Source organism: Athalia rosae, chromosome 7 (assembly GCF_917208135.1).
Source record: "Athalia rosae chromosome 7, iyAthRosa1.1, whole genome shotgun sequence".
NCBI classification, from domain to species: domain Eukaryota; kingdom Metazoa; phylum Arthropoda; class Insecta; order Hymenoptera; family Athaliidae; genus Athalia; species Athalia rosae.
Genome location: NC_064032.1, coordinates 7,622,416 through 7,645,873, shown reverse-complemented (window position 1 = coordinate 7,645,873; position 23,458 = coordinate 7,622,416). Strand labels below are relative to the sequence as shown.

General features: G+C 38.8%; 2 protein-coding genes across 3 annotated transcripts in view; one reads left to right on the top strand and one right to left on the bottom strand.

Moving 5' to 3' along the window:
• The window catches only part of LOC105693977 (nucleoredoxin-like), a 62,584-nt gene extending 41,350 nt beyond the window's left edge, over nt 1-21,234 (top strand). The window contains exons 2-7 of the mRNA XM_048658066.1: nt 16,041-16,310; nt 16,832-16,932; nt 19,172-19,367; nt 19,517-19,607; nt 20,206-20,342; nt 20,452-21,234. Of these exons, the coding sequence (XP_048514023.1) occupies nt 16,041-16,310; nt 16,832-16,932; nt 19,172-19,367; nt 19,517-19,607; nt 20,206-20,342; nt 20,452-20,691 (1,035 nt within the window). The 3' untranslated portion in view covers nt 20,692-21,234. The remainder of the gene's footprint in view (nt 1-16,040; nt 16,311-16,831; nt 16,933-19,171; nt 19,368-19,516; nt 19,608-20,205; nt 20,343-20,451) is intronic.
• Nucleotides 21,235-21,470: 236 nt separating this feature from the next.
• On the bottom strand, nt 21,471-23,379 carry LOC105693979 (complex III assembly factor LYRM7). 2 transcript variants are annotated; one of them, XM_048658073.1, is made up of 6 exons: nt 23,207-23,379; nt 22,774-22,795; nt 22,619-22,689; nt 22,343-22,424; nt 22,114-22,273; nt 21,471-21,769 (listed from the first exon to the last, which is right to left on the bottom strand). In XM_048658073.1, exons 1-5 carry the CDS (start codon nt 23,228-23,230, stop codon nt 22,146-22,148), a joined length of 327 nt encoding a protein of 108 aa, XP_048514030.1. In that variant the 5' UTR covers nt 23,231-23,379; the 3' UTR covers nt 21,471-21,769; nt 22,114-22,145. The 2 variants fall into 2 exon arrangements, with proteins under 2 accessions (XP_048514030.1, XP_012269688.2); XM_012414265.4 differs by having other exon boundaries at nt 22,774-22,846; nt 23,207-23,369.
• Between the last annotated feature and the right edge of the window lie 79 nt (nt 23,380-23,458).

Here is a 23,458-nt window from a genome sequence, read left to right as displayed (position 1 = left end):
TTTTAATTTGATCAGGATTGTTTGTTGTGATTTTTTCAGTCGTTATTCGAGTACAACGGTATCAAGACACCTGGTGCCCAACGCGATTTTCGATTTCGGATATTTTGAATTCTGGCAGATAATTTTGAGAAATTTCGTTGTGAGTCATCGTTTGAACGTGTGCGGCCTCGTTCGGGTCAGGATCTTGTGTCGGCTTGGCGTCGCCGTTACAACCTTCGAATCGCTGTAACTTCTAAACAAATCATCGCACACTGATCCAAGGTGTTGCATTTTCTTCAAATCTTTATGTTCAGTAACGTTGTTGAAGTCGCAACAAATTTGCTGATTTTTTTAATCTTTCATTCCACTGTTACGTCGGTAAACGCTGCCACCAATTTGTTACGTGGGTAAAAGGTTCACCGGCGTTATTATTTAGGTTCGTTCTCGTTTCATGCAACTAAATGCAACTGCAGGAAAGGATTCGAAGTGATGAAGGTGATCGAGAGTTTGTAGATGATTATGATGCGAAGTATATTCATTTGCCAAGCTCGGGGAGGCTTACAGGCGTAATCAGACGTGTTTAAGTCTCGAAGAGTAATGATTATTATTGACCAGGCTCGGTGAGGCTTACAGGTGTGTTTGATGAATATTTGTAGAGTGACCGATCGAGGATTTCGGTGTGTGACTGAGGAACTATGTCCTGGAAAACCGTACTGTTTGGTTCTAAGTTCAGAAGTGATTTTGATATAAAGATTAGGAATAAGGTAAACTCGGTTTATTGAAAGAGGGGGTAGGTGGAGTGGAAATGCACGTGTAGCTGACAGGGTGCAAATCGGGAAGTCATTGCACTTGCATGTCATGCTGATGCAAGGTCGAGCAATGACCGATGGCAATTGTAATAGTCAGGCAGGAAAAAGGATATCGGGTTGCATCCGGTAGAATTGGTGGTAATAATTGATATGTATTGGGAATTGGTGAGAATGGTTGGGCGAGACGTTTGGACCATGGTCCGGACGTAACACCACTTTGAATACAGGAAAACGTACCGGTTTACTTTCCGAAAATTAGGGCGGACATGAAACAACCGTCCAAAATTTCTGCGAGAGTGTTTGAAAATTCAAAACGATTTCGTGTTTCGGAGAGCTCCATCTTTCCTTTTCGAATCACTTTCTCGCAGTAGAATATGCGGTTCCAAAATTTCTTTTTTATAATGATTTGAATTCAAACTTACGGGGAAACAGCTACCAATTGACTTGGTCAATACCACGAAATCGCACACCACGTTATAATCGATCATTGACAGAGCAGTTGTCCGAAAAACGTTCTCCAGGTCGACGCTATACGCGAACGCGTCGTGACGGCTGATTCATTTGAGGATTATTACCCAGCGGAGGGTGATAATAATTGAAAAAACTGAGCTGACAATGAGTCTATGATATTTATTGCACATACATACGTCGAATGATAAACAGAGACTGCTCGTTTACAATTTATTATCCCGTTGTCATCTATTCGTCGGGACATTGGTACCTTCTGCATTCAATTCATTATATTACATCTCCTACGCATTGAATTAATCCATGAGCTTTTCATAAATTGAAACGGTCGACTGGCTTACAATTAGAAAACCGTTTCGATTTTTCATTCACCTCTTCCTCTAACGTCTGCTTCGGATCTCCCCATTTCACCTGTCAATTCATTGGAAATATTTCTACCTTGGCCAATGCCATCGTATTTATACTCACTAATATTAGTCTTATCATATCCCAAAAAAGCACCTCGGTGCAAAAAAACTTCCCTAAGTACAGTAATTTATCCAAACCAATTGCCATCAAAAAGTAATTCCACAAGAATAACCATAAAATTCTTCAGATAAAAAAGGATCCAAATCAATCATTGTGTCAAGAACATGTGATTTTGCATCATGCACAGAAATTATACCGATGAAAATTGGAATACACACGCACAACAAACGAAATTATCAGTTGGAAGAATACAGAGTTGTGAAAAATTTCGAGGTAGTGGGACCTTGCGGGCTTTTTATAAGAAAAAATCCAGAACACTCGTATGGTGATATTACATTATCCCGCTATAAGAACCACGTACTCCAAATTTTCATTTTATTTTTTTCCAAATTTTATCTAATTGCTTTTTTCTTTTTAAGTTCGTCTCTAGATTTGATTAAGTTATATTTTTAAATTTTCTTTCAGATATTATATTCATTCATTTGGTAATTCCAGTCTTCTCTAGTACTCCTACGCATGATGTAAAGTAACATACAGGCATGTACTTGGCACAATAATTGATTTGGATCCTTTTTTCTCCGAAGATTTTCATTTCACGGTTATTCTTGAGGAACGACTTTTCGATGGCGATTGATTCCGATGAATTAATGTACACAAACCATGTTCATAAGTGGAGCATGTAAACATTGCGCGAATTTGATTTAGGTTCGCGCAAAATATCCTTACAATTAGTCGAATTTACAGCAGCGCCACAGCAGAGGTCGGGGGATCCGGCGCCGCTCGACTCGCATCGACCGGCCGCGATCTGTTATGATCCACGATCACATAGTTGTGAGCAACTATGCGGATGTGACGTACACCGGTGAAAGTCGACATTATCCAGATTTCGGTGTTTTACAGTAACATACATACCTATGGGGGATTCCATGCGAAATCACCGAGGTTTTGACCCGACCCCCTTCGATTCCGCTGAAACTTTTTGAAACACTTTCTACCCGACCAAAAACATTTTTCTGAATTTTTTTGGATTTTTTTACCCAACCCAAAAAAAGTTACGAATTTTTGAAAAAAACCGCCCTTTTTTTTTAAATTGCAATAACTTTTTAAAAAATTGACGTTTCGGCTCGTTTTTTTTACACAATTTTTGTTTTTGAATGTAGATTTCAAAAAAAAAAAAATACAAAAAATTTTTCGGAAGTCACTACATATGAAATATTTCAGTTTTTTCAAGAAAATTTTTATTTTTTCGAATTTCGACCCCTTCGATTTTCAATTTTTTTGTCTCCAAAAAAAACTTCAACCAAGACAGTATTCAACCCCGCTGATTTCATTTTGTGCCGACTTTCCATTCTTTTTTTTTTATTGAAAATAAAACAAATATCTAAATGTGGCTTATTTTTTATGACTTTGCGCTGAAGTTTTTTTTGGATTGCGTTTGAAAGCTTAGAAGTTGAATAAAATTGGATAAAAACAACGATCTATGCATATATTGAACATACATATACTATATGCTAATATAGAATAAATATGAAGGAATCGTGAAATATGAAACGCGAGCATCCAATCCACCCGCAAGACATTCCAACAAACGAAAATCCTATCCAAAAAACAAGTCCAAGCAAATAAATAAAAATCCCACACAAAAAAAAAATTCCCCTAGAGGAACGATGAACCGAATAATTCAAAACACCGAGTTAACATTGGCTTTGCATGAAATATTGGCAATTACTTCATATTACGAAAATCGAGAGCGCGTACCACTCACTCACAATTACGAAAACCCAAAAGACATTAATGATGCTGCACTCGAAAAGAACGCGACAATAATAAAACGATATTTTACAAGTAGCGAAAATGGGGTGCTGGCGAAGGCACTATACTGGTTATTCGAACGGTCGGAGTAGAAGTAAATCGAATCGACGTTCCGGGGATCAAGCGATGATTTCGGTATCCGGCGCTTCGATAGTCCTCGTGATCGGGATGATTTCCAATAATTGGTCAGCTTTTCATGCTTTTCGTCGTCAGAGTGGTAGGCCGTTACTCGGTAGTCAGTTTCAGGATAGAGGATCTCGATGGTCTCGCTGGTCTCGAAGAGTGCCAGGCGAAAAGGAGGTTCACCAAAATACCAATAAAAGTTACGTGAAAGATGAATAACTAAAAATCCTAAAGATAGACCGTTCCTTGGAGATGGCGATGAAGTGCGGGATTTTATTCAGGCGATATTTGATTTGTTTGGAATTTTCGAGATGCAGCGACGGCCGCAGAAAGACAACGTTACAAGATTTATGAAAAGTTTCGGGAAAAATAGAAAAAAACTTCTCTCCGTTGTTATTCAATAATACGTGACATAAAGAGCCGTTTAGATTAAAATGTTTTTTCCTCATTTCTATACCTATGCTTGAATACTTTGCTTCGCCTCTGCATGAGAACGGTTTCATACCTATACAGTATAAGTTTCCATCGTTTTGAAAATCCCAACTTTCAATGCGGCAAGAAACAAACGCCCCTGTTATTCGTCAGATGTCTGCGAGCTTGCAGAGCTATAACTTTGTGCATATGCACTATCACGGAAACAAAATGCTGCGGAAAGGGAAAACCGCGTAAGCCCCGGAGGAATGCAGCGCCTGGTAAGACAACAAAATCGTGCTTTGCCACGAACACTCATTGTTTGATAATAATTGCTCTTCCCTCTTCCCTACGACTTTCCCCGCGAACTTCTCGACCGAGACGAATGAACACTTGTATTCGCCTCAACCGCAAAAGCAGCGATAATTCCGACAGCGAATGTTTATTTTTAGACCTATATTGTATACATACGTATACTGTGAATCCTACCTTGCTTCGCGAAGCCGTGATCGTTGTTGTCAGAAAAGCGGTTGACAATAATGTATCTCGGGAATCCATGGCTTTTTACGCCGTTGGTGAATTTTTTATTTTGGATTTTCGCCGGTGGAACTAGCTCCGCTTATAATTTTTCCGATGACATTTTTTTTCAGTAGGTTTCATTCCACAGTTCGTCACACCTGCACCGAGTCGGTCCAGCGAACTAACTATACTTCGCCTTTCCCCGATTTATCGTCTCGCTCTTGTTTTCTAACTTTACAGGTCAAAACGAATGTGTTCGTTACAGTATCGGGGTCATAGCCTAAAGTCAAACTATGAACTTCTTGAAAAGTTATAGTTGAGTAGATGATGGTAGAAGGATCTTCGCGACCACTATGACAGACTACAAACACGTGATTTTTCTAATATAATTGTAAGGACACGAGTTTCAAAGGAAAAGATGGGCAGAATATGATAAAATTAGAGGGAGGAAGTGAGTAAACGAAACCATGAGACAACATTCAAATTGTACATCGGAAATCCGGTTTTCTGACATAGGTATGTGGTTTTTCAATTCAAAAGCACTTGGAGAAAAAATGAAACCAAAAAGAAAAAAAAAAAAAAAAACAGGTTTAAAGGAAAACGATGAAAAAATGAACGAAAATTAATAAGATTAGATTCATAAATCTCGCGATCGGCCTATAGAAGAATGCTCAAAGCCGAAATTTGCAAATTCCGTAACTATGTTGAAATAATTGAGATCAAAGCTGAGGAAAATATTCTATACACGGGGAGTATAGGTAGAGAGTTGGTGAGTATTTATTTACATCACAGTGACTAAATACGAGGGTTAATTTATTTGCCCGCCCTTACGATGATCGTAATCAACGAATTTAGACGACTACGATCCATGCCCTTCTTCCATACCGAGTATGTCGATTCAACGGGAAGTTCCTGTTCCGACGCCACGAACCTAGAGAACTTGCTCCGTCAAAGAAATCAAACTTTCACCTCTTCATACATACATAGGTTTCCCGAATAAATTCGATTTTGTGGGAAATGTGATTCCCCACAACCCTGGTTACCATCATTTTCACTGCGAAGTTGGAAATGTAGGAGTTATTTGAAAACTAAGAAATCACCCTTCAAATCAAGATGGACTGGATAACTAATCATGTTTTTATAACACAAGCACGATTTTCGCGTTTTTTCTTACCTGTTAGGTGGGCCTAGTGATCGTTCATAAAATAGCGGACGATAAAAACTGGAAAGCGGTCGCCAAAAAATTGTTGAAAATTTTCTGAAAAATCATCAATAATGATGACAAAAATGTGTTCGATGCGGTAGGCGTAAAATGCTTATTCAAATGTTGATTTTGTAATTATTACAGTTTATAACCAGTTACATACATATTTCATACCTTTTAAATCTATCATTATGTAGTGTGTAGGAAGGGAGCTCCCCCCCAACCCCCCGATGTCGGCTTCGCCCCTGTGCCCCCACCAGGGACTTTGGCCCTTGGACCCCAATCTGCATATTCGTGAGCACCGCTTCATATGCATAAAAAACGCGGAAATCTGTACTTGCCTTACAGAAAATACGGTGTGCACCGCGGGTCAAGTGGGATGTTTTAGACCGAGTGTGGAGTTGGCAGTACGAGTCGAAGACGAGTCCACAAACTCTGCAAACTCCACACTCGGTCTAAAACATCCCACTTTGCGCCCTTGACACGCAATATACCGTTACTTTTGCCGTGATGTTCGAAATATGGGAGATATTTGACGAAACGCGAACCCAACTCCGCGTTTGAGCTCCCGTTGCAGCAACGATACTCGGTAGTGAATCTACTTGGCGCGAGACTCTACAGAGTCTCTTGATTAACAAGATTGTTCACGTCTGACTATGAGTCTCAAAAATATCTACGATCAACTGCAATTTATTTGAAAATTGAGTTACTGAGCGAACTCGAAACGGGGACTAAAAAACGAATGAATAACTGCAGCTTCGTTCGAAAATATTCGTTGTAAAAATCGAATGATGCCGCATAAAGCGAACATCAAAAGATGAGAAGTGGTGTGAATGGGTCAAATATATTCAAATAAAATCTACTCGGTAACAATATCAAAAAGTGATTAGAACATTTTCATTGTATCTTTCGAATAGATTATCAACATTTACTTGCAACTGTTTATCATCTCGTTTAACTTAAAAAAGAAAAAACAGTTCAAGCGATCGAAGTGCGGATGCGTTGAGCCGTTCGGACAACTCCTCGGCAAATAACAGCGAGAAAGAGATAATCTCGTGCGGGTTATTCCTGTACTTTTTTCATCACCGTTCGTATGGAAACCTCCGTCCGTCGATGAGCTAACGTCGAATAATGCAGGGCTCCGTCGAATCTGATGAGGTACTCATATATATATATATATTTCGCGGTTTCTCCGGGTTTCCACCCCCGTAGCATCTTTCCAGGGGGTGACAAACGATCCGACTCCCAGATCGCGTTCCGGGATGAATTCCGAACCACTCTACGGAGTTTCGTCGTTTGCCCGCAATCGGGAGGACGGCTACGACGAGTACCGTTTAGTTGTAACATGTTCATGTTTCCACCTGTTGTACGTATTTCGAGCAATGGTCTTAGGAAAACCGAGCATTTCACGGAAATAGAATGATGTGGCAAACATAGCCATACGAAAAAATTGGTTCGAACAAAAATCCGATATTTTCGGGTCAGGGGACCAGCCTCACCAAATTTTGAAAATGATTAATCCTAGAACGGCGATTGAGCCATGGTGGGGCGAACAAAAATTAAAAATAGCAATCAAAGGCAAACGAAGGACGATCGCTTCCATTTTTTCAAAACCTTTCTCCCAATGGTAAAGGGGGGGGGGGGGGGGGGGGGGGGAGGGGGGCAACTTTCTGGTCCCCTGCAAAACACGATGTGAGCACCTCGAGCGATCGGTGTTTTAGGCAGAGTGAACAGTCTGAGCGAATCGGATCAATGACCATCAGCAAAACGCGCAGTGGAAGGTGAACAAGACATTTCATTTGCACGGTACGGCTTACAACGCACCCGCTGCAGACATCGCGACGCCAATAACCGTGAAAACTCCGAACAGAACCATCCCCTAGCTACTTACGCTTCGTTATATCCACCCTCGAACGAAGGAAAAAGTCTCCGGAAAATATAATGAGCGAGGGAAATGAAAAGAATGGAAATAAATAGGGGGCACAATATACAGGAGACCCGCATTTTATTCACCATTCCTCTTACGAATTTTTTTCTTCAAGACTGCATTTAGTTGCCTCGTATCTCGTTTATATCGTCAATACTCGATCTCGGTAACGCAAGCCATGTATCTTTGCGTTCTTTACAACTCTCCCTATGTGTATATTATACTATAGCTGTATCCCAAAAAAGCACCTCGGGTACAATGAACTTCGCCAAGTACATTAATTCATCGGAATCAATCGCCATCGAAAAGTCGTTCCTTAAGAATAACCGTGAAATGAAAATTTTCGGAGAAAAAAGGATCCAAATCAATTATTGTGCCAAGTACATGCCTGTATGTTACTTTACATCATGCGTAGGAGTACTAGAGAAGACTGGAATTACCAAATAAATGAATATAATATCTGAAAGAAAATTGAAAAATATTTACTGAACTGACAATGAGAATGAGAAGGCTGTTGCAAGGGCATGCGTCGTACGTACAACCCACATTTCAGCAATGACGAGCCCGCCAATTTCATGGTGTCTCATTGTCAGCCATGTTGGACTTTCCAGCAGACGACACGCAGTGAGCGCTGCTTTCGTGAGGGTCAATGAAAAGGAATCGCTGTGCAGAAGCAAACTCTGTGAAAAATATGCAGTGACCACACCGGGCTCTCTCGTCTAATTGTAAGTAAATACCATTTGTGTGAAAAGGTTTCTTATTCGGAGGCGATGGTTGACCACGTTGGTGAATTCTGACGATGAAACGAGTCTGCCGGTGATCACAGATTGTCAGATCTCGAAATGTTCAATATAAATAAAATAATATGAACTAAATTTTTAACCCTTACTTTTCGTAGCGAGTAATTTCTCGCTTTGTAACGAAGCACTTGCTATAATCTCGTTTCTGACTGAATGAGAATTCTTGTAGTACCGAACCATAGTTTCTTCCCGTCGCCGATCACTTGAAAATATCGTATCCTGTGCGAATTCTGCTTTGTCGAAGTATTACTGGCGACCAATCGAACACGTAAGTTATTTCTGAGTTTTAATTTTTGAGTAAAACGAGTACGTTCCGTACGGTAACTACGACTCGGTCATCCCTGTCGTCGTGCATTAATTTTCCCGGAGGAGGAATCGCGCGTTACAATCTGTGCAATGCCGAATGCGAATACAATATCCTCAAAGGGCTTTTTCATAGATCGAAAAAATTGTCGAATACTATATTGGATTTCCGAGTTCGATCGAACGTTTCGATTGCCTCGATGGAGTTGATGCCTTGGGCGCAAAGCCCGCTCCGCGTGTTCTCGCCGTATTCGTTTTCCCCGCGACTATCAACCACCGCAAGTACTTTTATTTCTGAAGAATCGTGGGGTTGAGTGCTGCTGCGAACGCCGGGGTTGCGTTCATCTCATACGTTTGTCTGCCTCTTCTTTGTGTACGTACGTACATACGTACGCATCGAAATTGTGTAACCTACACTGAAAAACGTTGCAAACGAGGAATAAATCAGACCGACAGCGTGATTCTTGCACGCATAGACAGACGGGAGAGTATACGGGGAGGAAAAAAATAGAAAGGGAGAAAAATTGTCACGTATGTTGACAGCTTCGAACGTTAATATCCTATGACGGTGTTTCCCCCTTCACAGCATGTGAATATGAAATTTTATTGGGGCAAAAAACACTATGGAGAATACGCAAGGTATTAAAAAGTCACGTGACGTGTCAGTTTTCGTATACGTATGTAGCTGTAAGGGTTATATAATTACGATTAATTGTAAGAGCGCTTATAACTGCAGGATGTCACCGAAAGCTTCTCTTTTATACTTTTTCGAATTTTCGAATTTTTTTTTTTTCTCATATGTACTGCATATTGGAATTCAAATGGGAATATCTTCGGAATGGTTCGAGTAATCGAAAAAGTATAGGAGACCATTCTTGTAGAGCGTCCAATTTCCTACAAGAATCAATGTAGCTCATTCGATAATAATTATTACTCAGTCGGTAACAAAATTCAGAAAGAAAAAGTGATTTTTCTTTAAATTCTTCAATTTTTAACCTTGAATATCTTTGAAGTGGTAAGATTTATCGAAAAAGTATAAGAGGCCATTTTTGTAGAGCATTCAATTTCCTACAGATATTGACCATAGTACGGGCTTAACAAGCTATTGGTGATAAAACATGACTTTTTGGATATCAAACTGAATTGAAAACAGAAATCGGTGATGAGGAGGATGTTCCCATCAATATTAAGAGCCCATACTGGGTGTGTCCTTTCTAGAGGTGCCTAGCAACAAGTTTTTGTGTGTGAGATTAAAAAAAAAAAAAGTTTTTTTTTACCCACCCTACTGGACACATTCACAAGCTGAGCCTCGAAACGTGGCGTGTTTCCTCTGACTTGTGTCCAATTTACCGACAATTGGCGGGAAAAAACGCGCCTCATCCCGCCGCGCCGAGCTTCAGCGCGCTAGCCCATTCTCATGTCGCGTCGTGCGCCCAGTCGCGAGCAAAGCTCGCCGAGCCACGCGCCGTGTAACAGCGCCTTCATTGTACCAGCATTGCACGCGCGCGCGAAGCGCGCGCCGCATTCCATTTTGTTCATCGTATTAATTTTTTACCCGTATTTTTGTCTCAATCTCATATCATTACACTTCACACACAGGTTTTTTTCTATCAGTCTACATTATTGTTATCATAATTGACGTGATCATCAGCATCATTCAATTTCTTATCATTAATACAACATCTGTTATAGATTCAGAAAATTCGACTTCATCAGATAAATTTCACATATTTTGCGTTTATTTGAACTTTTTAAATTATTTACATAGATTACTAAATTTAATCCATAGGTTAATTGTTTCATTACGTGTACCTCTCACTTTTATTGGTAATAGTTGTCTGAAATAGCCACCCATTATCCAAATCTTCCCACCGAATGGTATATCATCGTTCCTTATTTCGCGTAATGTTTTATCAATTACTTCTAACGAGTACCTGTGTGGTATGCGAGCTTCATCTCAGACAATAATTTTTTTTCTCAAATATTCTTCTTGTTTAGATTTAACTTTTATGCAAATGTTGAGTCTGAATAGAGGGGAACACGTTATCCTAACGTCTTATGAACTGTTCTACCCTCTGGTAACCATTTTGCTGCAATTCCCTTGAATGCCATTGTAATCACATTTTTTCTTTTGCTTTTAATAAATGCTATATAGTTTTGTAAATGTAAGTTTTACCAGAGCCACCTTGGCCATCGATGTAGAAGCAAGCGCCGCCGGTGTATTCGGCTGTATTAATCGAATCCAATACGGCGTTAACAATTTCTTTTCCTTCAAAATTTAATTTCTCATACTGTCGCACTCCGATTTTAGATGATTCCTCAAGTAATTCATTGTTCAATTCCAAAGTAATTATTCTTTGTTCCATTTCCGAAAAATCAGCAAGACTCCAACCCTCTGCATTCAATATTTCAATGATTTGTGCATAGGCTCGTGCTCGGTCACGCGACAACCCCTCCCTGCGTGAATAATTCTCAGCCATTTCATCTTTGAATTCTTCCCAAATGTTTTTTGGGCGAACTGTTCGACAGTGGATAAGTATTCTAACGAACAGCCTTCTAATTGTAAGTCTTCGTGGCATCATCCAGGTTGTAGCTTCGTCCATCGTGCGTTTTCACTCTTCGTCATCTTCGATTAAACCTCGAGCTAAACACGTTGCTGTGAATGTCCGACCAACATTTCCATTAAACGTTCCGAAACTAATACAATTTTTTGTACCTTTGACTATCAGTAGCAGTAATATTAGATAAAATGTTCTCATTTGCGTGATAGTTGACGTCAATATGGCACAACGTACTGATTTTTTACCACAAATCTACCAGGTCGTTCAAAAGATCGCCCCGTGTCTTGTCGGCGATAGTAGGGATAACCATTTTTATCTATTATTGTTTCTTCTCTGCACCCTTTCCGAAAATTTTACATACATTTACCGTTTTCCATCCACCAGTCTCCACATGGCCCATGTATCAGATGTATCGTCGCGATATCGTCTAAATTTTTGTTCTCGTTTTTATCTTGAATTTCCGCATAAATGTATTTGTCTATCGCTCCTTCGTCGTTATTTCATTATCTTGTGCCAACGTTATTAAAATATTGATTTGCGGCATGCCTCATTTTTTAAATTCAATTACATGAACGTATGCTGCAACGTTTCTAACAAATTTCTGGCGGACAATCACATCTATTAAATCATTTTTTTATTTCGACCTGATCTGATTCCATCTCCGTCATTCAAATCGTGGTCTTCCACATTCGATTTACTGAGTTTCGCTTTTTTATTATATCTCTTACATTATATACTTTGATTTTGTTGCATTTTATTGCTTTTTTTGCTTTGCTTTTCTGTGATACGATATTCATCATCTGTAAATCTACATCTCTTTTTTTTTTTGGTTATCAAATAATCAATTTCTAATCAACCACTTTATCTGTTGAAAATGTCGATCATTTGTGAATGTCATTCAAATTCCAACTTCATGCCTTCAAATTTTGTTCTGTTTTATTCTTATTATATATTGTGTATCATTAAGATTGCAGTATAACTTTTTGTTATCTATTAATTATGATTTTTTCTCTATTTGAATTCTATTTTACCATCACAATTTTTTTCGCACGTATACATTTTCGTCAAGTGTATACCGATGCCTCAAATTAATTTTCAAATTGTTCACATAATTTATCATCTTTTTTATATAATGTATAATTTAATCACACATCCAACCAGCAAAAGAATCAAATGTCATCAATGTAGAGCGGCACAATTCACTCATTTCGCAATGATTCGACACTTGTCCCTGTTTTCCACAACTTTGGATTCATTTCTATTCAATTTTACGATGAATAATCATAAAAAATGCGGGCTGGCTTTTACAGTAGAAGTTTGAGCTATTTTTATTTTGAGAAACGCATTAAGTTGAAGCGATTTATAATTAAAAAAATATTTTCTAACTAATTTTGATTATAAAATTTTTTTGATTGTAGTTTACCATATTATCGTGATTCATTGTCAGCCAAAACTTAAAATATTATTATTTTTGAAAAGTAGTGCACTCTCAAATTTCTTCTGCTTCCGGTACACAATTCAATGTAAGCATAACGACCTTGGCTTCCAGTTTGTACGTAACGCATTACTTGACAATTCTTCTTCATTTAACTTAATTTTGGACAGCTTAAGATTTGAATTACATTTTGCATTCAAGTACGAATTTTCTGAAGTACAACATACGGTTGACCAACTGCATCAGGCTCATTTTGAAAATCATGGTTCTCGTCATTTTCAGCTTCCATGTTCACAAGTTTATAATTTATAATTTCGAAATGGTATTTTTATTATATATAATATATCCAAGCTTTTCCTTTTTTTGAAAATCAAATGTTAAGTTTTCACAGAATTGTCGCTCAGAGACAATCAAACAGACTACTGCTTCAGGCTCACCTTGGAAGTGATATTTTTTTACATTTTCTGCTTCCATTTTCTTAAATTGATCATTTATATACTCAAAATGTGATTTTTATTGTAATATCATATTGTTATTCACGCAGACGCGTGTCTCATTTTGTAAATCAAATGTGAATCGATAATCTTGGTTATCGTAAACATCATATTCATATTTATTCGCTTCGTTATAACGAATTTTCAAGTTTGAACGCAGCCAATCAGCAAACGAATGAAAACTCAGCTGCGTTCAGTGGCACAATTCACTCATTTCGCTAACAATAAGTCAAATCGGTCCACACGCAAAATGCAACGGCACCAGTCGGTACTCGCTCATTTCGCAGCGTGAATTTAGAAAAACGAGGCTCATCTCGAATTTCGATTTTTAATCTCGTATTTCGATTTTCGATTGGTCATCAACTTTTTAAAATAGGACTGGAACTCGCGCGAGCCTATGTTTCGTGTAGCGACGTACGGTGAGAGAGAGATGGTTGTAGTTGGGGTCGGACGCACTTGTATTATACTAATGTATAGGGACTATCTCGCATAAAAACATTGACTGTCAGAGCAGAAAATGGCGTTTAACACTCACGTAAACACTGAACTCAGTGAGTGAACAGTGAGTTTAATTAAAGAAAATTGATTGCCAAATTTACTGAGAGAGTGTTACGAGAATGCTTCACTGACACAATGAATGAATGATACAATGTTGATTTGTCGATTTTTTACGGCTAAAATAGCGCGGACCCCACTCGTAAATAATTACCGAAAATCTATTTGTAGTATGTACATACATGAGTATAATGAAATGTACAATCTATTTCTATGATCACTAAATTTCATAAATACTGGGGTTAACGATAACGATGCATATTCCCGACGGAAGTTTTTGATTCAGAAAGTAGATATGCGTGTGACACAAGCGGACATACCTCGACCACAGCTATCTCTTTCTTACTGCCCCCACTCTTATCGCGCGCGTTCCAGGATAGTATAGAGTTCAGTGTTTGCCGCACTGACTGCGTGTCGTCTGTTGAAAAATCCAACACGGTGGAGACACCATAAAATTGGCGGGCTCGTCATTACTGGAATGTGGGTTGTGCGACGCATGCCCTTGTAACAGTTTTCTCAGTTTCTCAAATGAATATTCCAAAAAAGCACGTCAGGTGCAGGAAACATCGCCCAGTATATTAACTTTTACAAATCAATGGTCACGATAAATAGTCATTTCGCAAGAATAACCGTAAATTAAATTCTTTGAAAAGTAAAGGATCCAAATCAATCATTTGTAGCATACCAAGTACACGAAATGCGTGACGCCTAGCAGTCGAGTCGAATTAAGCAGAAAATGGCGTCTATATTAATGTGGAAGAACATAGGCTGGCCGATTTTTTCAAATTTGCTTCCGACCAGTAGAAAGCTACTCTGAAAAGTCTAATATTTTTTTCGAACGGGTTTGGCCGCAAAGAAATTCTTGAAATTTGAAAAACCCATATTTCGCAATGTAACTTGTTTTCTGTAAACTTTTCGGAAAAAGTTTTCGCACAAAAGTTGTTCGTCGTAACAAGATCTAAATTATAAGTCCAATTTCAAAATTTTCTAAAATTTAGTTTACTTGTGAATTGCACGCGAACACGGATTTTTTTTTTTTTTTTCGAATAACTTGATGAATAATCAACTTGTGCTATTGTAATTGATGGAGCAGTAATTTCAATCCTTTCCCCAGAGAATGGTCGAATATTCGCTCACCTATGTTCCGTAGTTAAGCAACAATACGCGACGAGGCAAAATCCGCGGATTGTCCATACTTTCTCACAAACGATCGTCACATGGTGCGAAAAAATCATGAAGGTAGTAGTCTATGAGTACTTTCTAGATACAAAAAAAAAATTTTTTCATCCATAAAAACTGACCTTTTCTGCGATTTTAAACTTTTTGCCCTTAAACAAATAGAGATATCTCTGATAATTAAATCCAAGTCTGAATGGATTTTAACAGATTCTTATTGTTCTTTGTTCACTGAGTATTTAAAAAAAAACAAACCTGAATTTGTAAAGTAGAACCGGAGATAACAGTATCTTAGATTTTGGGTGATATTCATTGCTGTAATTAATATTAAGAAGCTAAAAAAATATCAAAATTCGTCAAATACTCCAAGGAATAACCATGAATTTTTTCAACGTCGTCAAGGTAGTTTAAAATAATGAAAAAAATTATTGAACAGCGTCGAACGCTTTGAGGCCGTGCTCGATCGGTTAAAATGCATGGTGGGGGGTGCCGAGTCGCGTGGTGGGAGGGCCGAGCGACGCGGGCTGACAGATTACTTGACAAATGACCATCTCCGTTAATAATTGTCGTGGATAAAATTTTTTTTTCTAAACCTACTTGTTTTTTTTCTCAACTTCTCGAAAATCCACTTGTATCTTCGATCCGACCTATATTGAGCCTGTTCCAAAAAAATTCACATGGATTTGTTAGAAATATTGCTATAAATTATCTGAAAATCATATTCAATGTTTTTATAAACGTTCATTCATTCGATGATTCCAGTCCTCTCTAGTGCTTCTACGCATGATGCAAAGTAACAAACAGTTATGTAGTACTTGGCACAATAATTGATTTGGATCCTTTTTTCTCCGAAGATTTTCATTTCACGGTTATTCTCGAGGAACAGTGACTTTTCGATGACGATTGATTTGGATGAATTAATGTACTTGGCGAGGTTTTTCGCACCCGAGGTGCTTTTTTGGGATAGACTGTACGTTGATCGTATACTCGTTGCAGATGCGTTTGACGAGGAGGTACCGGATCAAAGCGGGAGTCCCTACGCTGATCCTCCTTGAGGGTGGTACTGGATCGGTCGTGACTCGCGGAGGCGTCGAACGCACCCTGGCCGATCCCACGGGCGCCAACTTTCCGTGGAGGCCACCCCATCCTAAGGCCACCCTAGTCGATGGACCCCTTCTGCCGTGCGGGGGGCGAAACAATAACGAACCGATGCTCCACGAAGAACTTCGGCACTGCGTCAAGGGTGTATACTTCAGCGCCCACTGGGTAAGTCAGGGGCAAAACATCGCGCGTTTTTTTTCTTGGATTCGCGGGGCGATGGGGAGAAAAAGTAGACGTCTCCAAGCGCGACATCATTCGTCTGCGGCTGATGTCCATTGGCTATGTTCGCGGGATTTGCACTTTGAACCACGTCCGCGCTCGTGTTTGGGCAAATCACGCTTTTCAAGTTATATTCTCAATTCCCCAAATCGGTTTAGATCGGACCGGTCTCCATGGCATATGTGTTTCGAAGATCTCATAGAGAGAGGACAAAATCAGCTTCATTCAATGCCACCTGCAGATTTATCTAGTTTCACGTACGAATAAGCGAATACGAATAAATAAATCTCGTAGCATACTCCGGAATTCGAATACATCGCATCGATGCACTAGCAGCCCACTTGCCAGTGGGAAAATTTTTTGTCCGTCTTTATCGTGACCGGGTGATTAGATACAGCCGTCGTTTATTCGCTTACAGGTATAGGAAATAGTGGTTATTGCATACTTTGAATTCTGTTAATTTTCAGTGCCCCCCGTGTAAAGCCTTCACACCACAGCTGGTAGATACGTATCAGAGGATCCGAGAAAGGGGACACAATTTTGAAGTCATCTTCGTCAGCTCTGATCGGTAAATATGGAGCCTAATTTTTATAAACATACGATTTTGTCTCGTACGGAAGAACTACTTTATGAACTTTCATTTTTTTTTACGAGGGAGTGCCGAAATCCGCAAATTTCGACAGAAAAGTTTGAATTGTCGGCCTGTTGCATAATCGCGAATTTTTCCCAAATTTGACTCATTTAGCTAATCACACTACGCTAAACAATAGAGGGATCATTCGAGTTTTTTCATGTAGAGAAAGATCCATTTTCAAACGCGTATAACTCCGTCAAAAGCAAACGGATTGCAACGGAAAGGATGGAATTTTGAAGCTTTGACTTCTGAACTGCTATCTCGACTGTTTTTTGTCAACTTTTCATTATACTGTACAGCTTTGGAGCAATGACCGCCTCATGGTGCAATCATTTTATTTCATTTTTTTTTTACAATGTATACCGTGTGCCGAAAAAGTTGCACAAAGATGGCGTCGCAAAAGTTTAACTTGAAACTTCCTCTTTAAAGCGCTTTCTCTTTCACTACCGTACGATTGTTATTTACTGAATTATTTATGTCCAAACCGTTGACTGTACGCAAGTCAACGTTGCGTGTTGCAAGACGGATGAGTGTGTGGATGATCGTCTTACAATTAGAATTGGCGTCACCCAGGATTGAGGATCCACCAACGGAGATTGTGTATGACTGTGACGTTGTACCTTGGTGTTCGAAAAGATATTGGGACCCCGTCGCGAAAGCGAAGTCAGAAAGCAGTTTTGAAATCAAAGCTTCAAGCTTCAAAAATCAATTCCTTTCATGCGAACTTTTAATTTTTGACGTAGTGTTGACACTTACGGTTAGTTGGGAAAAGGTTTTTTTCACGGCAAAATTCAAGTGATCCCTTGACTGTTTTGCGCAGTGTATTCATTCATTCGTAATTTCAGTTTAATCCACAATATGTGAGTTTGTTCTTGGGGCTTGATAGAAGTTTTAGAAAGTCAGCAGACACGTGGATGTATTAAAAACTAACCTGTTTTAGTTTTGCATATGTCCCTTTACTTAACAAACTTTTGATTTTCGTTTTATTCTAGCAAAATTCATATAAAAATCCGAAAACATTCACACTACAATGACCGTGGATTTGTACCTTCAATTAGCGTACACTATATGCGCCTGACAATGAGCCGTTAGGAAAAATTCGGAAACATTTCCAAAATCCTCTCTCGTCACTAGATACTTGTGTTTTAAAATTTGTCGAAAGAACGTTAAAAATGATGAAGTTAACGATTGTCATTTCTAAACCAGAAGTCAGATTGAGTTGAAAAGCTTATTACCTCATCCACTCCATGTACACACGTACAGTGGTCCAAGTGGAAATTTGCTTACAAGAAATTCTAGGTTTACAGAAACATCTACATCCGACTTTAACAATCGTGCTTCAAAATGACTGTCAATCGGCATGTAAGTTCTCTTAAAAATGTACATCCAATTTGATTAAAGCCATCGTATCTGGATATATGTATATAAAAATTCAGACGTTCCACGAGGCAAAGAAGCATTGAGCGAATAAATCGCCATTCGAGTTCTTTGAATCACGAAATTTGATAGTAGTGCATACGAAAACGTGGAAAATACAGCGGGAACATATTGAATCCTGGCAAAGGGAGGGTAAATATATTTTTATTCGGAGTCACGGTAAAGATAAACTAAACATATACCATTTGGGTACGTACGTACGTACGTACATGGGTGCGTCAGCGTAAAGGCACACGGTGGGTCGAGAAGCGGTGGCCGAATGATAGTTCATTGATTTCCCATAAAAACGGATGTACGGAAAGATAGGAGATTCGGTATACTTGGCGGCTTCTACTCCCGTTCTGTCTAGCGCTACGCACACACTTGACGTAATACCGACGACCCCTCGAATATAGCGAAGGGCGAACGTATCTAGACGATGAACTGCTACCACAGCGCACGCTGACGATCAATATTTCTTCGCTTGATGCGGCTCTTCTTCGTCCTTCCACTCATTACCATCTAAAGATACAACCGCATAAGGAATGTTCGAAAAATTGTTCGCCGCTCGTTCATCTTTTTTTCGTCTTCACCCTGCAGCTGCCCCGTAACCGTTCCGTAACTCATAATTCATCGAATTGAATCTTCACTATTTGTAGACACCATAGATGTGAGAATCCCTTGAGCTTGTCCCGTAATATATCGATTTCCATTTTATCGTTGCTATTTTATTTAGATTCTTTTTTCTTTGTATCAGGAGTGAGGAATCCTACAACACTTACACTGAGACGATGCCTTGGCTCAGGATACCTTTCTCTCAAGAAGAACGACGGCGAAAACTCGCCCACGCTTTAGACGTTCAAGCGATACCCACCCTCGTAATTCTAGATCCACGTGACAACATCATTACCTTGGAAGGGCGCGCTGAACTCCTCGAAGATCCGGAGGGTTTGGTAAGAGTGTAAGACAGAATTGCAATCCTTACCCAAATCCAACCAAATCATACATCCCGTTGATGTGCAGTAAACACCTTACACCATTATTTAGAATAATAATAACAACGACAACAACAAATCGAAAAAATCTATTATTTGCGTTCCAGAATTTTCCATGGGCAAGCAGACTTGTGAACATTTTGACGGAAAAGTATGCGACGACCCTCCACGATGCTCCAGCAATAATCTTATTCGTTGGCAAGTTTCGTTGTTACGTTACTAATTGTCCGTTCAGAGGGCCAAAAGAGAAAACAAACGCAATATTCGATATAAATTCGATCGATAGACGTTGCCTAATGCCGTGCGGTTAGTGTGTGCATAGTGCTCACCCTCGGCACTAGATTCGATTTGTTTCAACCATTTTTCAAGACAGTGGCGTTCTCCTTTTTGGTTTGAAATCGAAGTGGGAGGATACGTCCATGTTTTATTACAAGGACAGAACAACGAAATTGGTTCTTTTTTGAATGCTCAGAGTCCTAATTTTACAAATCTCGATTCTTTTCCATCTTTAAATTTTTGAAATCAAGAATTAAATCATCGAACGAAGCACTAAAACAAGTAGATTTCTGTCGGGTATCATGTCAGGCGCCTGTTGTCCTGTGCGCTTTTGACGTCGATGCTTGTCTACACCCTATTCTACACCGCCTCTCTCCATTTCTTTTTCTTTCTCTCTCTCTCTCTCTCTCTCTCGGTATTGTTAGTACGAAACGTTGCGAAGCCCACATAACCCCTGAGGGATTGCAAACCCAACGAAACATCTTCTAATGTATTTTGGCTTGTTTACTTTGATTTTCAGAGGGCGATGATTGCGAAATACAATTTGGAGAAAGCGTTTTAGTTCCAGCAGCAGAAGCTTACCGACGTGACCGTCCGGACTACGACCCAACCTACGATGACTTGGACAGCCACCTACAATTCTTCATTGCGTTAGACGTAAGTGTCATTAATTGATAGCAGGCGCTTTTACCGATAAGTATAACGGCTGTTTTCTGAGGATGTACATTAATCTTATTGTATTACGTAATCGTATTCCTGATTGTAGTGCGAAACCTCGGATATTCTAAGAGAGTTCGTTGGCCTGGAAGATGCGGTTCCCTTGTTGACTGCTATTGACATTCCACGGGGTATTTATGCCGTGATGGAAGATGGAGCAGAAATTACGGTAGATTCGGTACAACAGTTTGTTGATGGATTTATAAACGATAAACTGTTGACAAACAAAATCGCCGCCGTCCACAAGTCTGTCACCGAAACTGAGCAGACTGCAGTTAGTGCGAAGTGATGGTATTATCGGGTAAATTTAGTGGTGAATCTAGAATACGGTGAATCTCACGAGATGCACCGCCTTGTCTTGAAATGCCTGCAAATTTTTTGGTTACCTTTTTTTCATATCAATTGTCCAATTGAAAACCTAATTACCGGTCTCAAACTGAAACCTTTTTCATCCCGAATGTCAATTTCATGTCGAATGAAAATGACAAATATCAAATAGTAGAGGCCAGAAATGTGAGGCAACCTAGAAGGTCATCTAGTCTATTTCTTGTGCATTTCATAAAAATGCGAAAGAACAAGAATTTAATGTTGTCAGGGTCAAATGATCTGTGAGTTTTTCGAAGATTTAACCTTGTCAACCTCCTAACCGAGCAGATTATTAGATTCTGAGCATGAAATCTAGAACAAAAAGAAATTAAATGAAAGAGTAAGATAAATTATTTGTTGTGAATGTTGAAATTTTGTACCAACGCAATAATACCAGAATAATACTAAACATACGAAGAGCAAACTAAAAATTACATTTGAAAGAATATACCCATCATTGTAATTATGTTTGCGCATCTGGGGATAATCATTCAATTTGAACCTTTTTCCATCTTTATAATGTAATATGAATTTGACCTGTTCATGACGATTTATCAAAAATCTACAGTGGATTACAGTAATCTTCGTATGAAAAATCATTCATGTGCTGAAAAGAAGTGAAATGGCAAACGTCATTTAGTAAAAATATCTCATTTTGTGAAAAGTGTTCATTACCGAAAACAAAGAACACACATCGAAAGATTTCAGTTGCAAAAATCTACCCTCGATTTTACCATGAAAAGGAAATGATTTTACAGGTCACTGTTCTTATTGTTAGGACGAAGAATACAATCAAATACTACTTCCACGAGGGGAATAGTCTTCTGCGTTTTGTTTCGCCATGTGATCATACGTGATGTGTTGTATACATGTTATGAGTATGTTCGTATAACACGGGTATCTATAAACTTCGCTGACTTGAAATATCCGGTATTGGCGAACGAATACTATATGATAGGGATATTCAACACATCAGCTCATTGTCAGCCTGGTTGCTCTTCCTGGAAAAAAAAAAATTGATTTCGTAATTTCATAAATCGTCAGTCTTCACAACCCTTCGAACTGATTTGTTTTCAAATAAACATTAAAAATTATATAATTACGATTTGTAAACGTCTACTCAGCTTCCGCGTTCTACGTTCATGATAAAATAACGTTGAAATTTGGAAATCCAAACCGAGAAAATAATATTTCTACTTGATGGATCTGCAGGATAACTTGTCAAATGAGAAAACGTTTTGAACGAAAAAGTTGCTTTCGTCTTATCATTTCAGGACAAACAATAAGTTACAGTGTGGGCCTTTGAACATAAATAGATAATACATAACCCTGGAGTTATACCTACACTATGTGTACATTTTGAATGGCTAAATCAGCTCACGAAGTGTTTGTTGAACCGGAGCATTTTTTGAATGTTGGAGGTTCCCTTTTCGAGTTTACAGAACATCCGACACTATCGAGTGTTGCGTTATCCAGTTTCTCAGTATCTGCGGTTATGCGAACTTCTGCAATTCCGAGTAAATATGACGTTAAAATAAAAGATTACCAAGATGTCTTACGTTTTCTAACATTACCAAATTTTCCTGGTTCAACCCTTCTAGCCTGAACAATCGTTGTTCTCACTTCGTGTTCGACCGATAACGCAAATTCGTTTAGCTGAAAAAAATCGAGAATGATACTTTAAGTTCAAGTTTCAGTTGGAGAAACTTTGAAAGCATTTTATATAGGGCATGCTCTTCTGACTCAGTTAAGATATTTTGAATAGTATGAGAAATTTTAGCAATATTGATTTTGCAATTGATAGCCAACTTTTGAGTAACGGGACATAAAAGTGCTCGTCATAGACTTACTTCTGCAATCTTTTTTTCATCCGTCACATCTTTACATTTTTTGAATTCCTCGTTTATTTTCATTCTTGTAACTGAAGACATTCAAAAATAGATATAATACGATACCTGAATTGCAATGCTTACAAGTAATGAGTAAACTGCCATCAGAATATTACCTTCTAAAGCAGCAACGTCGTCCTGAAATGTTTTCAATCTTGTACGATGAAGTTTCTTGAATGTACTTAGCACCTAAAACAAGTAGTGTCATGTATCTACGAACAAACGGTCATCAAGAATTTAAGGACCAGTTTGACATTTCGGTGATACATAATACAGAATGTACAGAATATTATTTCATATTCCTAGTGTTCGATCCCAAAGATTTCACCCAATGTCATCTATTTATACGCTTTTAAGAGCAATTATTTTATTTTCACGTAGGTTATTTGAAAATGCACACAGACATAATTACAACCGTTTGATTAAAGCCAGTGGAAATATTTGTGGACCAAGAAAAATGGAAAACGAAAGCCTTGGTACTTTTTTTTCCGAAGGTATAACTTTATTGGGTTATGTTCCGAAAAGCCTTGGTAGACTTGGTACAATTACCTGATTTCGAAGATAACCACTCATCCTTCTAACGGAATTAACCTCTTCACCTTTAACTAATAATCAAAATCCTTCACACTCTTTGACTATTCCGTTGACGACTATACCCTAACTAGAATGGGACGACTATGAATCGAAGCGCCATCTTAAGACTGCGAATAAGACCGTTCTATTTGAGCTCGGTCTTGAGACCGGACTATGAATACCACCCAATACCGTTGAGTGTAGCGTTGAGTGTAGATAAGAATCTAT

Coding starts and splice junctions, on each gene's coding strand:
- LOC105693979 (XM_012414265.4), bottom strand. CDS start 23,230: ATGAGTGGTTATCTTCGAAATCAG. Junction 22,690..22,773: donor CGACGTTGCTGCTTTAGAAG/GTAATATTCTGA, acceptor GAATGTCTTCAG/TTACAAGAATGAAAATAAAC. Junction 22,425..22,618: donor ATGAAAAAAAGATTGCAGAA/GTAAGTCTATGA, acceptor GATTTTTTTCAG/CTAAACGAATTTGCGTTATC.